The sequence below is a fragment of the Dysidea avara genome, chromosome 10 (genome assembly GCF_963678975.1).
Source record: "Dysidea avara chromosome 10, odDysAvar1.4, whole genome shotgun sequence".
NCBI classification, from domain to species: Eukaryota; Metazoa; Porifera; class Demospongiae; order Dictyoceratida; family Dysideidae; genus Dysidea; species Dysidea avara.
In genome coordinates, this window is record NC_089281.1 from 28,176,931 (window position 1) to 28,199,930 (window position 23,000).

Here is a 23,000-nt window from a genome sequence, read left to right on the forward strand (position 1 = left end):
TTTGTATACTATAATTATAGCTAATTATAGTTTGTCCCCATGCACCTCACTTACTGCATGCTCACAGTTATGGCAATCCTAAGGATATTATGCACTTTGAGCGTATTCAGTATCGAGTGACAAAATACATTTTAAACAACTATGATACCTATTATAAACCCAGGCTACTTGAACTCAGACTCCTACCTGTAATGTATATCTTTGAGATCCAAGATATTTTATTTGCGACCAAGTCGCTCAAGTCACCTGTACAAAATTTTGACATCAACAACTATAATATTGTTACATTCTCTCAAGGACATACCAGATTTTCTACATGCAGCAAACTTAATCATCTCGTACAGACTATAATAATCTAAATAGAAACTCCTATTTGCATTGCCTTCCTTGCTTGCATGTGGAATGCCGATACCTATACCTCTCCATTGCAGTAATCATCAAGACAAAACAAAAGGAGAAAGGCTACCCTCTGTGAAAGAGACGCGACTGAAACCGTTTACAGTAATCAATGGCGGATCCAGGATGGGGCATTTGGTATGGCTAGTACGTAGTTTATACAGCAATTATATAATTTGCTAGGCGCCAACTTCTTCAGCAACTGTCTTTAACTTTGTGGAGGTACAATGCGAAGATGGTCGTAGCTACTCCACCAGTAGATCTATTCGCTAACTGCTGAGGACGAACTGTCTCCAGACTTTCACTTTGGTTAAGTTGGTAGTAGCTGAGTTAGGTAATAAGTATTATTTTGTCACTGCAGTATTGCTAATCACAAGTAGCTAGCTAGTGCCGACGAGTGTATGGCTTAGCTTTAGCATTGACATTTATAACCCGGACCAGTTTTGCTAGGGTAGGACTATTTTTGTTGTCATAGCTGGTCCGGCCGGACCATTTATGTCAAACATATGCGGTCCGGCCGGACCGTTTATGCACCCGGACCAAATATTTTGTTACAGTACATATACTCCAGCCAAAAATAATAATAAATCAGTAGCTAATATTATAAATAAAGCGTCACTAAATCAAACCACTCACTCACCCGTTGGGGATCCATAACTTTGGTCTATCCATGAGTTGATACGAACACCTTGGATGTACGAAAAAGGGAAAAACCAGTCAGTCAAACTACAGCGCAATACCAACACGTGATGCACCAGTGGGCGGGCGTACCGATGTCAGGCGGCGCCCGCCATTACCATCACGAGTAGGATCTTACAACTCACAATTACAAACGTGCAGAATACACAGTACAAACATGGCAAAGAAAGTACAACCAGAATGTGACATACAAATTAACACACATGATAATGTTAACAAAAAAACTTTCATTATTATATTGTGTAGCTAAATCACAATGCACAGGTGCTAAATTACAATCAAGTGTATTTATTTATTTATTACTGTGCAAAGCCTCTTTTCACTCATTTCAGTTTGAGAAGGCATCACAGATGCTTGTAGGGCCTGCCGGATCACTGGTTAATCACTGATACATTTTATTTTTACAACAATATAAAAGCACAGATAAAACTGATTTAGCTAATTTATTAGTTAGCTATTCATGTCTAGTTTTTTTTTTAACTCAGTGTTACAGTGTTGCACTCCAGCTGTCCAGCTACAGGGAATGCCATCTCTAGAGTACGATTCATTATCGAAATATTCATTACCAAGTTTGGATGGACATAACGTTATGTATAGCAACCAAAATATGCTAATACATAGCTACAGGTTATATTACAAATCAACACCATATTGGATTACTTATCAAGCTCAGTTCAACAATTAGGTCGTCAATTGTTGTACTCAATGTATGAACACAAGTATATACCGGTATATCTTTTGGAAGCTCTCCAGCTATGAGGACTGCTGGTGTGTAAGCTTAAAAGGCTGGAGTGCCTATAGCCGGTACAGTATACAAATATACAGATTAATCTCCAGTCTCACCAACACAGTATTATACAGTAGTATATACTATACAGATCTAGGTATCTAGGCTACATACAAGAATTCCAACTAGAGAGATGGAATTCTTGTAAGTTTATAGGAGCAAGAAATTGCTGCAATTATAGGCTTTTATGCATGGTAAATGTTCTGTTAACTGGCTATACACAACATATGGCACAATACACTACAAGTTCAAGCTTGCATGGAATCAAGGGTATAGTGTGATTGCTATTATAATCTTTGACTGCTCTATTAGAGTATATTGATTGTTGCAGTATATACTCAATCAGGGCAGTTGCTGTAGATTCCACTGTAAACAACAAGAGGTGTAATTCAGGTGGTCCATGTATGTTGATGTGCAACTATATCGGTATAAGGTAAAACAAGAGTCCATATTTTATTATGGACTCTTGGTAAAAGGGGTATCAAATCTACAATATACACGGACAAACTGTAAAATAAAATGCCATCTGTGGTCTGGAGAGATCAATTGGTCCAGTAGATCCCCAAAAATGGTTTTCTCCACACTTCAAACTATAGATAGTTAATTGCAAACATCAGTGTAAAATGAACATACTCTGGTATGTGAGATCACGTACTTTTATTTGAAATAATAAGCTGACTTCATTGTAATCTTGGCTTATTCTTCTATGGTCATCCCAGCTCAGTTAATTAACCTCAGTAGCACTGGAAAAGGGCTGGCTAAACTCTTTTCATAGACCTTCTTAGCTCATAACAGTATACTAATGTGGTGAATGGACATGCCAAATAAGGCCGATCTACTTGTCATCCCTGTATAAAGAAATCCAGTGCAAGCTGGAGTACATGTAGTAGTCTGGTGCCGCCACAAAGAGTATAAGGGTCTGGTGAAATACAAATATCAAATCATTTCAAAAGAATTCAATTAGACAGCACACATAACTGCTTGTTACGTCAGATGATTGCCCTTCAATTCGAACAAAGGCATTGTGTTGCCAAGGTTATTTCTCTGTGAATCTCATTGGCACTCACTAATTGGCTACTGCGGAATCTAGGCAGCAGAAACAATTTAGTATCTTTATTTCACCAGGCCCTTACTTTTTACGAGGGGTGGGTGACGCCTGACTATACATGTACATAACCTACCCCCATTCAGAGGTTAATTAATTAATTTGTTCATTCACCTCAGTTACCAGATCAGTCACTTGTGTTTCAATTTATTTCTTACAAATAAAATTTTCATTGCCATCGTTTGATTGTTCCAAAGCTCAGTGCAGCAGTTAGTAATTTATAAATTGCTATTAGAGCTTTACAGTGACCAGCACTGAAGGTTTGACAGCAACACATGGTGCAGCCTTTGGATTACCTAACCTAACAAACTGGAACTAGAGACTTAAACATTACTTAACCTACAGTAGCTACAATAATGTGAAACAGAAAATGGGACAAGAAAGGAAGAAAAAAAATCCCTCCTACCCCAGGATTCGAACTGCAGGCCACCCAGTGTCTATTCAGGCACCACACTCAAGCCTCCTCCAGGAGGGATGGATTTTTAAAGCCGACGGTTATGCTCACCTATCCTACTCACAGGTTCCCTAGCTACCCCACTGTGTGGTATGTTTGAGGGCAGTGAGGCTGGTCACCACGAGACGCCACGAGACACACCGGGCACATCCAGAGCAGCGAGGGACTGAGCTGTCTCCCCAGACAACCAGTGCATCATCTAGACCACAGCTGCCTTAGGATCTATCCAGACAGACAGAACACTGACTAATATAGAAGTTGTAAAAAAGTAATTGGCGTTTCGGGGAAAAACCATAGGAGTTTAGAAGAAAAGAAAGTCAACAACACGTGACCACATACAAATGGTGGACGAGCTTTGAGGGGTGTATATTGGAGCCTTCAGCTGCCATTCGTCACGATTGATAGGGTCCATTGCTGTACGGACCAGTCGTAAAAATGGCTCTGTCAAGAGAGGAGGCTTTTACCATCCTCGGACTGGAAGAAGGTGAAAATTTGAAAGTTATATAATGAACGATGCTGTTTATCGAAATTAAATTTGTGTTATGGTGGTGGCCATACAACGTAAAATCAACTGCTGCTTTTAACCATACTGCATATATTACTAATGACGTAGTGTTGTCTAAGATATTCGTTGCTTTCAAACTTGTTCGTGTTTCGCTTCCTGTATGTTAGGGTCCACCGAGCAGGAAATCAAGGAGCAGTACAAGAAATTGGCTCTAAAGTGGCACCCAGATAAACAAACAGAAAACATAAACGACGAAAACTCTACTAAAGTAAGTTATAAGTAATGAAATTTCCCTGGGACTTTTTAAAAAAATAATTTAAATATTTGGAGGGCATAAATGCATGCGTCCTCCAACCATATAGTTTTGCCTTTTAAGGAAGACTCAATATTACTCTATTTAACACATAGTTTTTATTGTGTACACAGAAATTCCAACAGTTGTCTGCAGCATATAAAAAGTTGACAGCAGACGAAGATATCACACCGGTAAGTTGTTGAGACTGGATAATATAGACCATAGTAGTACAGTATCTGTTCTGTGTATAGAGTAACTAGTGATTGTGTGTGTGTGTGTGTGTGTGTGTGTGTATGTGCTGTGACCTAGTTTATTTACCTCCTACAGGAAGAACTAGCTGACTTATTTCAACAAATATTTAACTGTAAGTTTCTGTGTGCATGTTGTTCCATTAGTTCCATATATGGTGTTCATATTTTGGACTGAAGTTGCGAGAGTCCTACTTGTTCAAACAAGCCCAGTAGAATGGATTGAATACAATGTAGTGAATACTTACAAATTAAGGGAGTTATCTGTTTCTAGTCATCATACTCTCCAAAACAAAATGAGTTGAAGTCTTCGTTTTGTGTCAGTGACGCAAGATATCAGCAATAGGTTACCTTGCATTGACCTATTTGCCTGTTTATGGGGAACATGATATTGTAATTAACATCTCCACACATCCATAAGTTATGGCCATATTTTAATTGCCCTATTGCCACTGTATAAAACAATATTCTGTTCCTATTACTCGATAGTGCCATACGTAGCTTCTAATGCTCTTAGTTTCATGTGCTAATGACCATTCCTTTGGATAAAGAAAATCTTATAAAATGGAATTCGAGAACTTGTGGAGTTCTTTTGCAGATTCAGTCACATTGATGCGATTTGAATTTTACTCAGCCTGCAAAATTATATTGGAGTAATCCATGCATCCATTGATGGCATGTACTACCATTTTATGTATTTGTTGAGTTTTTGCATTAGCCTTCAAGTATTGGGCATGCCTAGTAAAGGTTAGTTTCCGTAAACTACCAACATTTGTGGTGTTACTTAAGTCACAAGTACCTCCACCTTCCCTGCAATAGAATAGTAATATGTGCAGCTCAATGGTAGTGATGTCAGTGGCCTCTGTCATGACTCTGATAGTAGTACAATGACGCTGATGGTTCCATTGTGGTAAATGTTATTTCTTTGTTCCCTTCCAGGTCCAGTTACAATAACAATGTATGAAGGGACTGATGCAAACATTATCATTATGAACACCACACACACTACTAATGGAAATGGTGTCGTCTGTCAAGATGCCACCTCAGACACTGACCCAGGTAAAAATTATAATGTTGACAAGTAGTTAGAGGTGTTGTTTGTTGTAAATGTGTTTACTTGTACAATTTGTGTTGAGTGTCAGTTAACAGCTTTGTTGGCATGTCATGTGGTGGTCTCCTACAGTATAAAAAAAACAAGGTGTGTTTAGCAACTTTCAGTGTGTGAGGTGGAGTAGTTGGCAGTTGTTTGCTAGAGAGAGAGCTCCATCATCAGGAATATGATAATAATTGTTGGCTGTTTGGTGTTTATTGTGATTGTTGTTGTGTTAGGCACAACAGCAGCAGCAGCAACTACAACAACAACAGCAGCACACAATGATGTATCTACTGACCATGGTACCAATGATACTGAAGATGTAAGACTTGTTGATGATAGTGTGTGTATTAATGTGGTCCCTTGTGAGAATAGTTAGTATGATAAGTGTTTGGCTCTTTTTTGCCATATGTGTAGTGTGTGTGTGTGTGTGTGTGTGTGTGTGTGTGTGTTTTAATTTTGATAGACATTTAATTGGTAGAATTCTCCATTTTTGTTAATAGAGCCTCCTTGGTAACACCTCAAGTGTTTTGTTAACCCAGCTGATTAGAATATGTTATCTTGATGAACTGTGGAAATTCTTTAGGCAAGGTCCAATGACATGCGATTCTACCCTATGCAATGGACAAGGTTTTGCGCTGCTGGTCTTAGCTTCTCCTTCAACTATGCTGTGGAGTAGTCTACAAACCCAGTAGCATATTCCAGTATTAGAAGCCACATCCCACAACATGTCCCACACCAACAACAGATGCAGAGAAACTACAAAATTTTGTGTATGTGTGGTATCAGGTTGTTTCATGTCCGTTTGAAGCCTCTGATCTTCACACACCCCACAGTCTTTTATGTGGTCAACGGGACACAGTTTGTGTGTGTTGATCAGCCTGTACACATGTTAGCATGAAGTTTTCCTTGTTGCTTAAACTTTATAAACCTGCGATGTTGAAGGTTCTGCCCACACTTAGTGAAAGTGTCCAAAGTAGCCACCCAACCAACACTGCTTGAATAGTACTCAGGATTTTGAAGACCAGCACAGCTGTTAAGTACAGTAGTATTACATAATAGGGATCATAAATGTTTGCATTTCCGACCAGAAACTAATCTCATATTGGTGATGTTTTCATCAGAATTCAAATCACAAAACAATTGTGTGGGTATACCAGCTCCATTCAGTTACTCTAATAGAATGTTCGCTAGTTGTCAAAATACTTGAATAGATTAGTCACTTGTGTTGTTTGAATGATCCAAGGATTTTGATACTCAATGTTCTATTCCATTTCCTTTACGGAAACTTTTATAAGCTTGATTTTTTCACACTTAGCCCAAGACATACCTTTCACATACTGCAGGTAAATGCATCAATGGACTTGTGTTTGTCCTTTGTTGTGTTTTATTGATTTCTTTTGCAAAGTTGTTGATAAGCATGTGAATGGCTGTATTATTGCATCATATTGTACCTCCTACAATCAGTACTGTTAGAGAATTGGCCTGGTAAAGTATTGCCAGTCTACCCAACAGTTAACATATGGAAATGCTGTTAACTACATCTAACTGTATTAATGGGGACCTGGTATTAATTGGGGAAGCATGTTGATTGTATATCTCATTTGCAGTTGATTTCGGATTGCTTGCGAATGCAATTGAACAATTCAGACATGTGATTTTACACACACGTGAGCTATTTCTTTACAGCTAGGCACAAAACAAAATTACTTGCCACCTTAGATTGTTAGATACTGCCAGGGGTGTACTGGGCTAGTTATTCAACACATTTAAGCATTTCAAGTAGCATTCACGTGATCACGTTCACAACTCACTCGTGCGAATTGTTCATTTACATTTTGCAAGCAACCCAAAATTGACCATCAGGTAAGGTACTTTGTGTGTGTGTGCATGCGTGCGTGCGTGCGTGCATACATGGGTGGGTGCGTGGTGTGTGTGTGTGTGATGGGTTGCTGCTATGGATACAGGTGGAGGTTGCTGAGAAGAACGCAGAGGATCATGCTGCTGCGCTGCTACAAGAGGAACAAGAGAAAAACCGGAAAACCGAAAGGAGAAGAGCAAAAAATAAAAAGGTGTGTATATAGATTAATTTTGTATTTGTTTAATAGACATGGATTAATTTTCTTTGGTAGAAAAAAGAAGCAAAGAAACGAAAGGTTTGCTGTGTCCAGCACATCATGTTAAATAATGTGATGGTCTTCTTATAGAAACACAATCCAACTAGAGCTGGTAACGATAGTAGTTCTCAGAACGGGGAAAAAGACAAACCAACAGAACACAAACAGAATTATCAGGTCCCTTCTGCTGCTGCTTCAGCTGTGTCTGATGATAAAGAGAGTGATGGGACAATGGAAGATGATAGCGAAGTTGAAAATGGTGAAGTGTCAGATAACGTAAGTATTTGTGTGTGTGTGTGTGTGTTTATGCATGTGTGGTGTGAATGAGTACCTGGTAATAATTGGGGAACTGTTGGTCTTTCACATAATGGGTGTGGTGCAGATGGAACTGTGGTTGCTCACACCTTCACCTGTTAGACACAGAAGGATTTGCCAGTACTGACTTGAAGCAACTGAATAGTCTGCAGGTGGTTCTGTGTTCTATGTAGGGGTGGCCATGTATATAGTAGTTAAAGACTTTGCTATAATGTATGTGTGTGTGTGTGTACATGTATACACCTACCTGCACCAATGATATCAGCTCTTATTATTCTTATTATTGCAAACAAGGAGGATGCCGATATGAACAGTGCCTTTTTTGCACGAGCCACTCAGGGAGCAATGAGCAAACTAGTAGGAGAAGGAAAGCACAGCAGCTCCACTAGAGAGGATGGCAGAAGTGACAGTTATTCCTTGGATGAGTCTGACCCCTTCGTAAAGGAGAGCAGAGACATAGCTAGTAAGTGTCCTTGTTTGTGCCACTCACAAATCTGGTGTCATATGGGCCAAGGTTTCCTAATCTTATTATGTAGGTTGTAGGTTGTTTTATTTATTCAATGGTCAGTTTAGACGGGTAACCTTTTTTATACAGTGACAGGGTTTCACAGAATCAAGCAAGAAAGCCTGCACACCACACCATTGTGTTATAAGAGAGAGAGACAGAGAGAACAATAATACATTATAACTTGTCCAAACAGGGCAATTGTTACAATCAAGTTGCTCACCAGTAGTCAATCAATGTACAGTGCACCATCAAAGTTCAATTTTGCATCCTTGTTCTTCCTCTTGTTGCACAAATATCACATCTAACTACTGTTTGATATTTAATTCCATTTGTTAATTCTCACAGAGGAAGGAAATATGTTAGCTACTAATGGAGAATTCAAAAATGCTATTGAAAAATTCACTGAAGCAATAACACTATACCCAAACGATCAAAGGTAACTATGAGCATTAGTAGTGTGGAATGTGATGTGTATGTTCATAGGTACTTTGGTAACCGATCGTTCTGTTATGACTTACTTGGAGAGTATGATAGGTAAAGAGGGGAAGAAGTGTGTGCTGGTTGCCTTATTTGTTGTGTTTTGTAGTGCATTGATTGATGCTTGTGAAGCTGTAAGGCTGTCACCAACTTGGGCCAAAGGATACCTTCGCAAAGGAAGAGCTTTATATGGTTTAAAAGTAAGTTACTGATGTGTGCATGTGTGTGTGTGTATGTGTAATACACTTGTCAGTGTATTAAATCCTTGTGGAATATTCCGCTAAAATTTTACTTTTCTTATCCATGACTTTAACCATGTTAGTTTTAGCAAGTATGCATGTGTGTACAGCAATATGAGGAGGCAGAGAAGGCTTACCAGGAGGTGTTGAAGTTGGATAGTGCCAATGAGGATGCCCTAAAGGAACTATACAAATGTCACACACTACAACTCATGGTAAGTTGTGTTGTTTAAGAATTGCGCTCTGGGATGGGCTGGAATTCTTAGTATTGCTGTAAGTAGCAAATGCAAGGCTTTGTTGTTTGGATGGCCTTTCAGGTGACAATTGTCCTGGGTTGCTATTGTATGTATGTACAAGTAGCAGTTATACTCCTTTGTTGTGTGTTACGTACATCATGTGTACTTGTCACACAGTTAATGGGTTTCAGTGTTGAGGAGAGCGAAGCTGCAGCTAGGAAGCACACTGTTATGGCCCATGCTATTGATGATCTCCTTGCTGGAAAAGGTACCATCACTCTGTTTGTGTGTAGGTGTGTGACATCAGGCAAGTGGTAGAGCACCGGCCTGGTAAATACAAGATTCCAGGTTTGGCCCAGTTGTTTCCTTGAGCATAGAAACTTCTCTGACATTACTCCAGTCTACTTGCCTGTAAATGGAGACTGAATATTAGCTGGGCAAACAATTAATTCACTCTGTTGGATGTAAACTGGTATTAACCGGGGAACCATCCATGTTACACAAAGCTGGTGAGGTTCTCACACCTTCACCTGTTAGGCAGTGCAAGGTATTAATCCTGGGATTGACTTGGAAGCTGCTGGGTAGTGTGCACTGGTGTGCAGTGTTTCTGGGTAGGCGTGACCATGTATACTGCAGCCAAAGACTTTGCTTTGTGTGCGTAGTGTGTACTTGTGTTACTATACACCTCGTCATTATTCAGTTGAGACACCGATGGCCAATGGACCACTATCCGCTGATTACAAACCTGTCAAAGGACCCTCAGGGGCTACTAAACGGCATGCATCTGATAGTGCTTTTAATTACCAAAAGTAATCTCTACATTAACTGAAGTGTGTTATTGATCCATCATCTTATAGTGAAGACAATGCCCGTTCCCTGTGGATAGGAAATGTCAATCCTGAACGAGTTACGGAGAGTCAATTGGCTGAATTGTTTGGAAGGTACATATGCTGTACACTAGTGATTAAGTGTCACATAGCTCTTTGCAGACATGGCCGTGTGGTATCGGTTAGAATTCTTCCCGAGAAACACTGTGCCTTTGTGAACTATGAGAATGCCCACACTGCATCATCTGTGTTGAATGCATTACAGGTGTGCGTAGTGTCATGTTAGTCTGTCCATGTTCTGTCTGTATGTGTATATGTCCAGTGCTTGTCTGTTTGTGCGTATGTCCATTCATTCAACTTTGTTGTGTGTAGGGTTACTACCTTGGTGGAGGGTACCTGCTGATACGTTACCCAGACAACCCCAAAGCATCGATGATACCCCCTCAGACTAGGAGCAAGCAACATGAACCACAACAACAACCGCATAATGATGACCCTTCCGAGTATGTGAGGGATACTCTACTAGGCACCTCTTGGGAGACCATACATTTCATCTAGTACAGTCCCTACTGGTGCAATTTCACCTCTGAAATATGACAGCCTCCTTTATCTCAAATTGTCCATTACAAATAGTCCGCTGTATTACAGCCAGGGTTTAGCTCATTACAAACTTGTTCTTCAAGGCTTAATTATTGGTCTCTCATCATCACCATATTTCTTGAATTTAGCACCCATTGGTGACTGAGTGAAACCACAAAATTAATATAGTGAGTTATGTGGTTTGGAAATGCAGTCAATCAAAATGTATCCACCTGTTGCAATGCTATTGTAACTTGGTGAATGTGCAACTAATAATTAACTTTATGCTTTAAAGAATCTTATCTCTTATAGTGTATAAAGCTTCATGTTTGTCTGTTGCTTGTAGTTACAATGACCCATCGAAGAAAACTGGACCTGTGAATGGCAACGAGTGTTACTTCTGGCGGACTACCGGCTGCCATTTTGGCCGCAAGTGTCACTATAAGCACATCCCCCAGCACAGGGGCATCGACCGTACAGCTACGATGGTACCCAAGCCTCGATCTTGATTATAAAGGAAGAAAAAATAACTTAAAAGCTGCTGATAATTTTTATTTATTGAAAAGACTTTACATTCTCAGAAAAAATAACACACACGAAAATATTTTGTATTTAAAAATGTAAAGTAACTGCACAACTAAAAATGCTGATTTTTTAATGTAAACGTACAAACTTGTACTAAAAATGTATAATGTTTTTTTGTTTTGTATGAATGAACCATATTTATTTTGTTTACGGAGGAGAACGTAAATATACGTACCATTGCTTAGTTATGCGGAGAAGCGTCCGGAGCTTCAGTGCTAAACAATGCAACTTTTACGTGGTCTACGACTAGTAGGCTCCAGCTTGCTGCTAAGGACTGGAAAATGTACGAGGAACCTCGCGACCATTTCGATGTGCAAGAGAATGTCCACGCAATTGACACAACTAAGCGACGAGGAGAACATGATGAAACAGACTGGTAATGTGTGTGCAGCGCCACACTAGGGTAATCTTCTGATTGTAGTTGCCAAGTTTGCTCAAGAGAAGGTAGCACCACTAGTGAAGGAGATGGATGAGAACTGTCGAATAGACCAGTCCATTGTTGATGCAGTCTTTGAACAAGGAGTAAGTGTCTAAGCCAAATAATGGGCAGCATCACCTTACATAGCAGCCACCTCATTGTAGTGCAAGGGGGTGACACACAGGCACTCACTGTAGGTAGATCTGCGACCGCGGTCAAAGTCTAAGGTCAAGGCCACCAAAATCGTGCCAATTCAACGGTCAAGGGTAAAAGCTTCCAACCCACAATCGAAAAGTGCTGAAATATTGTCGCTAAGTCACCAGTCAAAGGTCGAAAAAGGCTCTTAGTCACAGGTCAAAGCGAAGTTTCGGCTAGTCAAGACTTTGACCACGGTCGCAGATCTACCTACAGCTCCTACCTACTTGACACCCCCATGTCAAGTAGGTCCCAAACATAGCTAAGGTGTACTTCATGGCCTCATTAACAAGACCACCTCATTATAGTGACTTTATAATGTCAAGTATGTCCCAAACATAACCAAGGTGTACATTATTGCCTCATTTATAAGATTGTGTGCCTTTCAGGTTGGGTTCCTGAAGGTGCACTTCATGACCAGACCACATTGTATTTTTGATCTCAAGTTTCCCCTAGAGTTCAAAATGTTCATACAGCTTGTTAGAAATATCGTTGATAAATCTACCTACAAGTTTGTAAACTTCAACGACACGTACATCAAGATTGCTTGTAACACTGAAGAATGCTTGACATAAATTCTCCATATATTACTCATGACTGAAGAGATACATCTTGATTTATATACTGCATGAGTTTTTGAAATCATATACGAGTTGATTCAGCTGGTTATTGTAATTGAGATTTTATTTAGCCGTCTCTGGAATGTGTTGTGTATTTGTTATGTAGTTTATGGGGGTGGAGGTGCCCCAAGAGTTGGGAGGAGTGGGTGGCAATTTCTTCTCAGTCATCCTGCTTGTGGAGGAGTTAGCTAAAGTTGACATGTCAGTCAGTGGATTCTGTGACCTCCAAATGGTGGCTGTGCACATGTTGAAGACTTATGCTGGCCAGGCCCTGCAGCAGAAGTATCTTCCAATGCTCGCCAAGAATATGGTAAATGCAAACATGATATATACAGATACTGTATGTAAATACTTGAGTGCTTTTTAAGATCAAAGTCTACAGCCTTCAGTCATGATGACAAATACATCATGTGAGCTGAGTACTCTGAGTACCAATTTTACTATCCAAGTACCAAAATTCTTAGTATAATTATGTGCTTGTCACGAACACTAATATCAGTACTTTAATATACAGTGTGTGTATCATTATAAACTGCTTAAGATCATGTCAAATATGACTACAAGTAGCTGGTATTAGTGAGTGCTCAATTGTTAACACTAGAGAGTACTCAAATAGTCCATGACCGTTTCAGCCATAGTAAAGTACCATTTTCAATTATATTTCAAAGAAGAAAGACTCAGTCTTGCTTATTTGTCTAATTCCAAACATCTTCATTCTTCCAAATAGCATGCAACCACTGTGTGGTCTTTTGGAACTCTGAATTCTATTAAAAGCGAATTATGTGTGTCACACACAAATGCATGCCCATGTCCATAAATTTACACAGAAGTCACATTGGCTTTTATTGTTATGGTTCATGCTCCACCTGATTCTTACATATAGTTGGTGATATTATAGGTTGGCTGTGTTTGCCTGTCAGAACCATCTTGTGGTTCTGATGCATTTGCACTACAAACAAAAGCTGATAAACAAGGGGAACACTATGTCATTAATGGAGAGAAGGCGTGGATCACTAATGCTGGACGTGGCGGAGTGTTCCTTGTAATGGCAAATGTTGACTTCTCAAAGGTTGTGCCATTCAGACATCTTATTGTGACACTAATACCATCTTATTTCCAGGGCCACAAGGGCATCACAGCATTTGCAGTGGACAGGGATACACCTGGTTTGTCTGTGTTAAAGAGGACGAACCAAATGGGACTACATGCTGTCTCCACTCACCCTGTGATGTTTGACAATGTTAAGGTACATGTCAACTACTCTAATAGAACATACACAAAGTGACTGGAATAAGGTTTATCAGGTTCTCCAAGCTCTTGCCTTTGATGCTAATCTTTGTAGTTTCACCATGCTCCAAAAGTTGACTGCTGCTTAAGAGCACAGTTGTTGTTTAGAAAATCGGAGAAAATTTTACCACATCATTTGTGTGCAACCCCAACATGCTGATTATAAGTGAAGTACAAAGTGGCCATAGTTGATGTACTATACATATTATATCTGGTGTGGTTTGCTTTATACTCCACTGATGAACCATGCAAATAAAATGTCTTTAATTGTCTGAGACATAGGCAGATCTGAGGGGGGACCAGGAGGGGCTTTGCCCTCCCTGGCCCCTCTGTTCCCCCCCCCCCCCCCCCCCCCACACACACACACACACACAGAGGACTATATTTGCACCAGAAACAGGAATCATGCATTCACACTGTATTAAGAACAGGCAAACAGAAGACAACAGTTATAAATGCACTTTACAATTATAAACCATACACTGTGAAGAAAATGAGACAAATAAGTTAGTTTTGTGCTAAAGATCAAGATACTCTAATAGAGCTGTCACTACTCTAATAGAACAGTCACAATTCTAATGTCATTTACTGACAATTTTTACAATACTACCTTATGTTTAGTATACACTTTATAGTTTTATATACCATCAAACAGGTTTATCTATAACTGTGCATTGCAAGGCATGTATTTTGTTGGCTATGAAATGCTCCCAAATTCAAACCCAGGGGGGCCTATTTTTAAATTTTTCTCAGCAGATATCCAACTAGAGAGTCTTAGAAAGTGTATGCCCTTCATTCATCCAGCTATACCAGACAAAGTTATGTAAATGAATATAACTTGTGTACTATAGTTCCATTCTTCTCCTCTTAGTGGAATAAGCACTATAACTTCTTGCCCCCCCCCCCCCCCCCCCCCCCCCTCAGCCTAGCAGTGTTCCCTAGATCCACCTATGGTCTGAGAAAACAGGAATGTAGGCACAACCTCATCACATATCAAGTAATGTCTCTGGAGCAGAATAGAATATCATTCTATTATTAGTGTTCTAAAGGCAATTAACTCCTAATAAGGCCTGAAATTGCATGATCATAGCATAGTGGCATGAAAGTTTTAAAAAACATTATGTGCCCAGCTGCTTTGTTTTCACAGACCAGGTCACAATTATTCAACTCATTTACAAATTTGACCATTTATTGAAAGGTGTGTAGTACTGTTGTGATTTTTGTGCTTTTCAAGTCATGCTGTCACCTGCACCTATAAGTATACAGAATGGCTTGACTATCAATAACTGAAAGCGAAGTGGTCATTCCACTTCGTGTTTCAGCTATATTCCACTATGGATAGTCATCAAAAGAAAGCAATTTTGTATAAATATATACTTGATGGTCCCCTTGGTACCAAGACTTGCTCAGATAGTCAAAAAGTTTAGATTATCGAAGCCCATTCATTTATATAGAGCCAAAATACTCTAATAGAACAGTCATTTTTACTGTTTGGATAGTGATAATCAAAGTTCAAGCTGTAAAAAAATCACATCTAGAACATGTAGTCAAAAGTATGAGCCCTTCTTAGTGAAAGTGATCTGACTATCAAACTCGGCAATACAATATAGCTGTTGCAGGTAGCCTATGGCAGAAAAAATTCCAGAGGTAAAACAATAAAAATTACTATCGTGCTATACAGAAGATTGTTATGAAGTTTGGCACTGTTTCTACTAGGTACATGAGTCACAGGTGGTTGGAGAAGTTGGCAAAGGATACAAATATGCAATAGAAACATTAAACATAGGAAGAATTGGAATTGCTGCACAAATGTTGGGCCTTGCTGAAGGAGCATTAGCCCATACCATGCCTTACCTCAAGGAAAGGAAAGCTTTTGGTCAACCAATAGGACAATTCCAGGTTAGGAAAAAATGATGTAGTTAAATAAATGATGTCTGATTATGGTAAACTATGACCTTGTCTACTTATGCCTCTGTGACTGCACTATTGGAGTGTTTTGCTATTTGTCCACAGGCTATGCAGCACCAGTATGCCAATCTGGCTACACAAATTGAGGCGGTCAGAATGCTCACTTACAATGCTGCAAGATTAAAAGAAAATGGTCAGCCATGCATTAAAGAAGCTGCAATGGCCAAGTATTATGCTGCAGAGGTAAGTGTCTTGTTTTCAAACTAGTTTTGTTGTTGCATTTAATTTAGGCTGGCAGAAGTAATTTCTGCTAGACCCTCAGCACATTTACCTCTGTACATACTGCACTGTATGTGCATGACTTGCTTCTTAGTCCTTGCTTGTATGTGTATGTGTTGTAAAGCCTTTAATAATAATAATAAGTGGAATTACTTGGTCTGTGATCTCAGCTATAGTACTAGTATACATTTTGTTCTCTGTTTGTAGGTTGCAGCAAACACTGCCTCAAGGTGTATAGAACTTGTTGGAGGAGTTGGCTTCACTAGGGAATTCCCCCTAGAGAAGTACTACCGTGATGTTAAAGCTGGTCAGATTTACGAGGGAACAGCTAACATACAACTAAACACAATAGCTAACTTAATATGGAATGAGTTATAGCAATACAAACTAGAGTATTTCATTTCAGTATTCTGTGAAACTTGGAAATGATGTGTTTACCATAAATGGTATAAAACTAAAACTTAACTAGTGAGCTCTTCGACGGAAAATTTTCTGTCCAACCTGTACCATCACATATAGGAGTACGATGACAGGACAAGCAAAGCATAGTGCCAGTACAGCATCGTGATGAACATTATTAGTGAACCATGTTGAGCACAGACCCAACCACATGGTTACCATGCCTCCCAAGAAGACAACAGTCCCAAATATGGCATGGAGACGCTTCAGGAGCATCACTGGCATGTTGAAGACAATTGCAGGATACATCACTGATACACCACCAGCCACCGATAAATTGACTGCACAGCAAACAATGAGACCTACAAAAGAAGATTAAATTGTCACATAAAATGACCTGAATATCAGCAAGATAATAATATCACCAACAGTTGGGACATATTGCTATGTACGTGCATCCTCATAAGCAACATCCTAAAATATGGACACCTTAATATTTTCCCATGATCCCTTAGTGCATTCAGACTGTAAAAACCAGGATGCCAGGACATGCACCTGGGCATGCATATGGTCTTATGGTTTCTAGAGAGACTAAGGATACTTTCAACGAAGTGGCTATATTTACGGGCCTGTAATGTAGGATTTTTTTGCCATATTTACGGAATTCCTAAGTACGCATGTGCAAGCATCTCGTGACTTAGTTTGTTACATTTTTTTGGCTGTTGATATTTAGCCGGTCATTGCTATTAAAAAAACAAAAAAAACTTTGACACAGAAAGGTATAAGAAACGAAGAAGAAAAAAGCGTGATGTGACTGAGGCTCGAAACCACACATCCAGGTTTGGAGTACCCACGCCCTACCACTGTACCACCGGTGCTTGCTTGCTACTTCTTTTGTTTTTGTACTATTTAAATGTTACAAATATAATATAGTCTAACCCATACCAGTGAAGAAGAAACCAAAGCTGAACCTAACCCTAACGTTAACCTGACGTTTGCCAGTTAAACAACAATGATGACTTTCACTGTCTGTATGAAGGTAAGTTTTTGGGATGAGTTCGAGGCAGGCTAGGGTTGGCCCGGCTTCGAAGCCGGGACGCTTGCTCCAACCCTAGCTTGCCTCCAACTCACCCAAAAACTTACCTTCATACAACTAGTGTGTTTGATACTTGAGTTATACAACAAACGACCGGCTAAATAAATATTTGCACCGTGACTGACTAAGTCACGAGATGCTTGCACATGCGCACTTAGGAATGCTGTAAATATAGCAAAAAATCCTACGTTACGGGCCTGTAAATATAGCCACTTCGTACTTTCAAATGCCAACTGATGTCTACATACAGATGCTCACCCAGCAATCCGTGCCATGATGTGTAATGCTGCTTCTCAGCCATGTACTTATTTGTGGTGATGACTGCAAAGCCAGTGAGAGCTGCAGCAACAGCACATGCTTGTAACATCCAGTGCCACTGTCTCTTAGTAGTGTAACCAGCTCCTCTTAGTACTGATGATATTGGTGAGAACAGCAACACTGCTTCCAACATGAATACCATGAACTGTAAAATAGGAAGACATAATAATGCTTTTATGAAACAAACAAGATGACTCACTGCTAAGCACATTAGTGTAGGGTGCCAAGAGAAGAGACCTGAGGAAAATGATTATTACAATAACAAATGCAGATACAGTGGAACCCCTGAAATGTGGGCACCTTGATAATTAGGGTATTTGCCATTTGTACACACACACACACACACACACACAGGCCCCTGAAATCAGGTATCATGCATGGTTCCCAACTGGTGTGCATGCCAGATTTCACTGTACAATACAAGCCAATCAGGTTTATAAGGACGTACTGCTGCCTGGTCTTGCTATCCACACGATGTAGGCGGTAAACATGAGTGCTACCAAGTGAGGTAGGATGCCCAGGACACGAGAGATCATGCCCAGATTTCGCTGTTGTAGCGCGGGGTTTTCTCCCTTGTGGTTCTCCACGACTGAATTCCACAACGAGGCAATATCTGCTACTCCGTCACGTAACTTTCTTTTGGCTTTTGATGGAGTCGACATTTACACTTGAATTCCAAATAATACACACCAACTCTGTAAAGAAGCGCTGGCGCTTACAGTTTCACCTTTATCAACGAAGTACAAACTCACGAGCTGTTAACTCAGTAGGTGACGTTTTTCCTGTGAAACGAAGCAAAAATGGTGAATTATATATATTTTTGCGTGAAGTATTGATTACCCCTACTATAGGCACTAATTGGTCGAGTTTGTAGAATGTTGTCTGCAAGGAGACCTCTCCCCACGAGTGGGTGGAGCTGGGCCTGCAACAACAGGATGTGCTGCACTAATGTCACCCAACTAAGTGATGATGAGAAGATGATGAAGGAAGCTGGTGTGTGTGTGTGTGTGTGTGTGTGTGTGTGTGTGTGTGTGTGTGTATGTGTGTGTGTGTGTGTGTGTGTGTGTGTGTGTGTGTGTGTGTGTGTGTGTGTGTGTGTGTGTGTGTGTGTGTGTGTGTGTGTGTGTGTGTGTGTTTGTGTGTGTGTGATGTCACACTCATCCTGCTTTATCAATACACATATAGTGATCAAGTTTGCTCAGGAGAAAGTTGCTCCACTAGTCAGAGAGATGGATGAGAAGGAGGAACTAGACCAATCTGTTATTAATGGACTGTTTGAACAAGGAGTAAGTGCTTCTTATTAATTGCTCAGTATTGTGCCTGTAACAAACCTCCTCCCAAAAAACATACATTTGAGAGTACAGTGAACTCTCTTTAAGAGCTTGTGGACAACCTCTGTATAAAGGACTTTGTCCAAGTCCCTTATTGACAATATTAACAATCCTTTAACTAAGCGCACCTTTCCTCAGAGGAAAAGATAAGCTTCTAATGCTCCAAGTCTTAGAGTTGTCCTACTGTATACAAGGTTTGTTGACAAGGATTATTAAGCTGGTGGTCAAGTAGGTAACGGAAACCCTGACTATTAGAAACTTGTAACCGACATGGTTAGATTAGCTATGCAGGCACAGTTTGTACCAGCATAGTCACAACATTGCTGTTAGTCCTTTGGCTTTACACTTAGCGAGTACGTGCATTGTAACAATACTTTAGCACAGGCTCTTGTAGGATAGAAAGTCTCACAGGATGCTGTGGCGAACACACCACTGAGAAATTTGCACTGATTATGTGACTTGCACAATTGAGCATACATTTTACCACTACACCTGCTGAGATTTTTTCCACAACAGTTCATTGTAATAAACTTGCTTAAAATAATATTCTGAAACACTTTTATAACATAGTGGTGAAGATGAAATAGTCTTCACACAGAAAGAATATAGGTCCATGCCTCCTTGTTGTTAGCTCTAGTAGAATTCCCCTGAACTCTGTATAGAGAGAAAGATACAGCATTTAAAAGCTTAGTGGGTGACAGCCACCTTATGGCGGAGTACATACAGTATGAGCATTAGATTGGTTTGCTGTCCATATCTCTGAAATGTCTGTAACTGCATACTAAATATGGTGAAGAAAATGTTAATTTTGTGGGCGTCAAGACAATGAATGGTCTGTAGATAGGAGAGGTTCCACTGCAGATGGCTGGTAGACAGGAACTATAGAAGTTTCATCATATGGATAAATTGTTTATGTCACATCAGCAAACCAACAGTTTACTAACATTGTTAGTGATCAGCCAAATGTTTGCTGACCAAAAGTGTGCTCTGTATCCTAATATAGTAATGTTCTTAATTTAGACTATACAATAGTAGTATGAGTATGGATCCAAGGCACACTCTGATTGGATTTGTTTAAAAGGGGGATATCAGTAAAAGCTTGGTGCCAATCGTAATCTTTTCTTATGTGTAATTACAATGTGTAACAGTGCAGTGAGCCCCAGCGGTTTGATGCTGGTATACACGACAATTGGAGATGTCAACATGTGATGGAGCTTACCGAAGGAAAACGGTGACAATGGAAGAGAATAGCACTGGAAATTGTAGTTAGGGTGCTCCATAATCCTGTAAAGCCAGATTAAGCGTTGGTTTAAAATTCAAAATATGCTACAAGCTATAGTGCTTAACATGCGTCGTACTTCCTCTGAATGTAAAGTAATCCATCTAGCCTGTTTTTATGTGAAAATCACCTGTCTGTAAGGGCCAAAGTGACTGGTCATACAGAGATCAGTCCTCAAACTGGTGTTTCTATGACCTCAAGTCCAATGAAAGAGGTTAGAGTGCTGATGAAGTGTATTTTCATTGAGGTCACTATGCTGGTCAGGTGTTGGGTAAACATTGTTTGGTAGTTTACACAAACATGTCTCCATGACAACATTACCTCAGGCTAGTGACAAAGTGCGTAGTACTCTTCCATGCCATTAGATGATGATATTTGATGTCATAAAGGTTATCACAACATTACTGAGAATCATTCAGTCACTGGGGCCCACTCAGTTTGTCCATCAAGTTTGGGCCAAAATGCCTAGAACTAGCTGTGTTTGTACACAGACACACAACTAGAGACATTGGAATGTGCTTCATGAACAATTACACAATTCTCTGGTATAATGAGGGTGTCGATGAATTCAGGGGTGTAAAGAGGGAAATTATTGTCTTTTTGTGTCATGTGTTGTGTTTTATTTAGTTCATGGGTCTCCAGATAGCACCAGAGTATGGAGGTGCTGGTGCTAATTTCTTTTCTGCCATTTTGGTGATTGAGGAGTTAGCCAAGGTGGATGCATCTGTCAGTGTTTTCTGTGACGTACAGAACACTCTTGTGCTGGAAATGTTTGATCGATTTGCCAACAAGGAACTACAACAGAAATATCTCCCAAGACTTAGCAAGAACTTGGTAAGTAATTGAGGGAGGGGTGGGGTGGGACAGGAGACTGTGTTGGGCAAGGGTTCATGATAATTCATAATATAATAATAATATGAACTCTTGGTTGGGGGCAAAAAGGACTTACATCACACCTGCCAATATGTTACTGACAACCTCAGGACTTGTCACAATGATGTAACATTACTATGCATGGACCCACACAAGAGATACATTAAGTGGTTGTTTCATGGGTGTATAGGTAGGAACAATATAAGTGCAGTTACAAGCTCTACTATTAGAGTCTTTGACACATGATGATGATTTACCAGTGTTTATCCCTACAGGTTGGTTGTTATTGCCTGTCAGAACCATCTTGTGGTTCTGATGCATTTGCTCTACAAACAAGAGCTGATAAACAAGGGGAACACTATGTCATTAATGGTCAGAAATCGTGGATCACTAATGCTGAACATGCAGGCCTCTTCCTTGTAATGGCAAATATCGACCTCTCCAAGGTGTATGTGTAGTGTTGTATCTTGTATGTGTGTAGTAAATATGCATGGTACAGGATGTAGTGTATGTGACAATGAACATGTACTAGTGGGGAATATGCTCTTATGTGTTGTACACATTTATGTACCTGCTAACTCTTATTTTGAACTAGTGTGTACTGAATTGTTAATTTACAGTCTGTAATATCATTGTTTCAGGGGTACAAGGGAATCACCACATTTGCTGTAGAAAGAGACACACCTGGCTTATCTGTTTTGAAGAAGGAGAGCAAACTAGGAATACGAGCATCATCTACTTGTCCTGTTGTATTTGAGGATGTGAAAGTAAGAATATTTCAGTAAATCCCACAATTAGAAATTAATTCCACTAGGTACACGAGTCACAAGTAATCGGAGAAGTTGGCAAAGGATACAAGTATGCTATAGAGTCACTGAACATGGGAAGAATTGGAATTGCTGCCCAGATGCTGGGCCTTGCTGAAGGAGTCTTTGCTCACACCATGCCATACCTCAAGGAGAGAAAAGCATTTGGCCAACCAATAGGACACTTCCAGGTTACAAAACTGCATCTGATTGTTCAATTCTATTAGATGTGTTCCACAGGCCATGCAACACCAGTATGCTAACTTGGCTACGCAAATTGAAGCAGCTAAATTGCTCACTTACAATGCTGCCAGACTAAAAGAAAATGGACAGCCATACATTAAAGAAGCTGCAATGGCTAAGTACTATGCCTCAGAGGTAAGCCTGTCTACCCTTTGTAAACCTCGCGCAAGTAAACATGATCTCTGTATGTAGGTTGCAGCAAACACTGCTTCAAGATGTGTTGAGCTTATGGGTGGAGTGGGGTTCACTAGGGACCTACCCATTGAGAAGTACTACAGGGACTCCAAAATTGGTCAGATCTATGAGGGTACAACTAACATCCAACTAAACACCATCGCTGAGAAAATTTGGGACGAATACTGACAACTGTATAACAGTTATCCACCCCCACCCTCATTTCTTCTATTGTTGTTCAACATTAAAATTTTGTGCGTCTTCCACAAAAGGAATAATGTTGTAATTATGTTTGCACACAGTTTAACA

General features: G+C 39.9%; 4 protein-coding genes across 4 annotated transcripts; 3 read left to right on the forward strand and 1 right to left on the reverse strand.

Moving 5' to 3' along the window:
- The first annotated feature begins 3,730 nt into the window (after positions 1 to 3,730).
- On the forward strand, positions 3,731 to 11,619 carry LOC136268222 (uncharacterized). Its single transcript, XM_066063502.1, has 20 exons — positions 3,731 to 3,925; positions 4,114 to 4,214; positions 4,373 to 4,432; positions 4,569 to 4,605; positions 5,429 to 5,548; positions 5,819 to 5,904; positions 7,550 to 7,654; positions 7,715 to 7,738; positions 7,790 to 7,975; positions 8,309 to 8,477; positions 8,868 to 8,958; positions 9,006 to 9,056; positions 9,109 to 9,199; positions 9,349 to 9,453; positions 9,652 to 9,742; positions 10,175 to 10,283; positions 10,332 to 10,415; positions 10,464 to 10,566; positions 10,674 to 10,804; positions 11,227 to 11,619. Exons 1-20 carry the CDS (start codon positions 3,877 to 3,879, stop codon positions 11,387 to 11,389), a joined length of 1,956 nt encoding a protein of 651 aa, XP_065919574.1. The 5' UTR covers positions 3,731 to 3,876; the 3' UTR covers positions 11,390 to 11,619.
- A 68-nt stretch (positions 11,620 to 11,687) lies between these two features.
- Positions 11,688 to 16,610, forward strand: LOC136268223 (short/branched chain specific acyl-CoA dehydrogenase, mitochondrial-like). Its single transcript, XM_066063503.1, has 8 exons — positions 11,688 to 11,841; positions 11,887 to 11,987; positions 12,805 to 13,008; positions 13,597 to 13,767; positions 13,819 to 13,944; positions 15,702 to 15,884; positions 15,999 to 16,136; positions 16,380 to 16,610. The coding sequence occupies exons 1-8, from the start codon at positions 11,688 to 11,690 to the stop codon at positions 16,548 to 16,550; spliced, it is 1,248 nt and encodes a 415-aa protein (XP_065919575.1). The 3' UTR covers positions 16,551 to 16,610.
- An 18-nt stretch (positions 16,611 to 16,628) lies between these two features.
- Positions 16,629 to 18,708, reverse strand: LOC136268227 (transmembrane reductase CYB561D2-like). Its single transcript, XM_066063505.1, has 4 exons — positions 18,434 to 18,708; positions 18,185 to 18,222; positions 17,926 to 18,130; positions 16,629 to 16,933 (listed from the first exon to the last, which is right to left on the reverse strand). The coding sequence occupies exons 1-4, from the start codon at positions 18,645 to 18,647 to the stop codon at positions 16,638 to 16,640; spliced, it is 753 nt and encodes a 250-aa protein (XP_065919577.1). The 5' UTR covers positions 18,648 to 18,708; the 3' UTR covers positions 16,629 to 16,637.
- On the forward strand, positions 18,654 to 22,919 carry LOC136268226 (short/branched chain specific acyl-CoA dehydrogenase, mitochondrial-like). The gene is made up of 9 exons (XM_066063504.1): positions 18,654 to 18,788; positions 18,837 to 18,978; positions 19,171 to 19,271; positions 21,223 to 21,429; positions 21,744 to 21,914; positions 22,110 to 22,235; positions 22,283 to 22,465; positions 22,515 to 22,652; positions 22,710 to 22,919. The coding sequence occupies exons 1-9, from the start codon at positions 18,786 to 18,788 to the stop codon at positions 22,878 to 22,880; spliced, it is 1,242 nt and encodes a 413-aa protein (XP_065919576.1). The 5' UTR covers positions 18,654 to 18,785; the 3' UTR covers positions 22,881 to 22,919.
- The last annotated feature ends 81 nt before the right edge of the window (positions 22,920 to 23,000 follow it).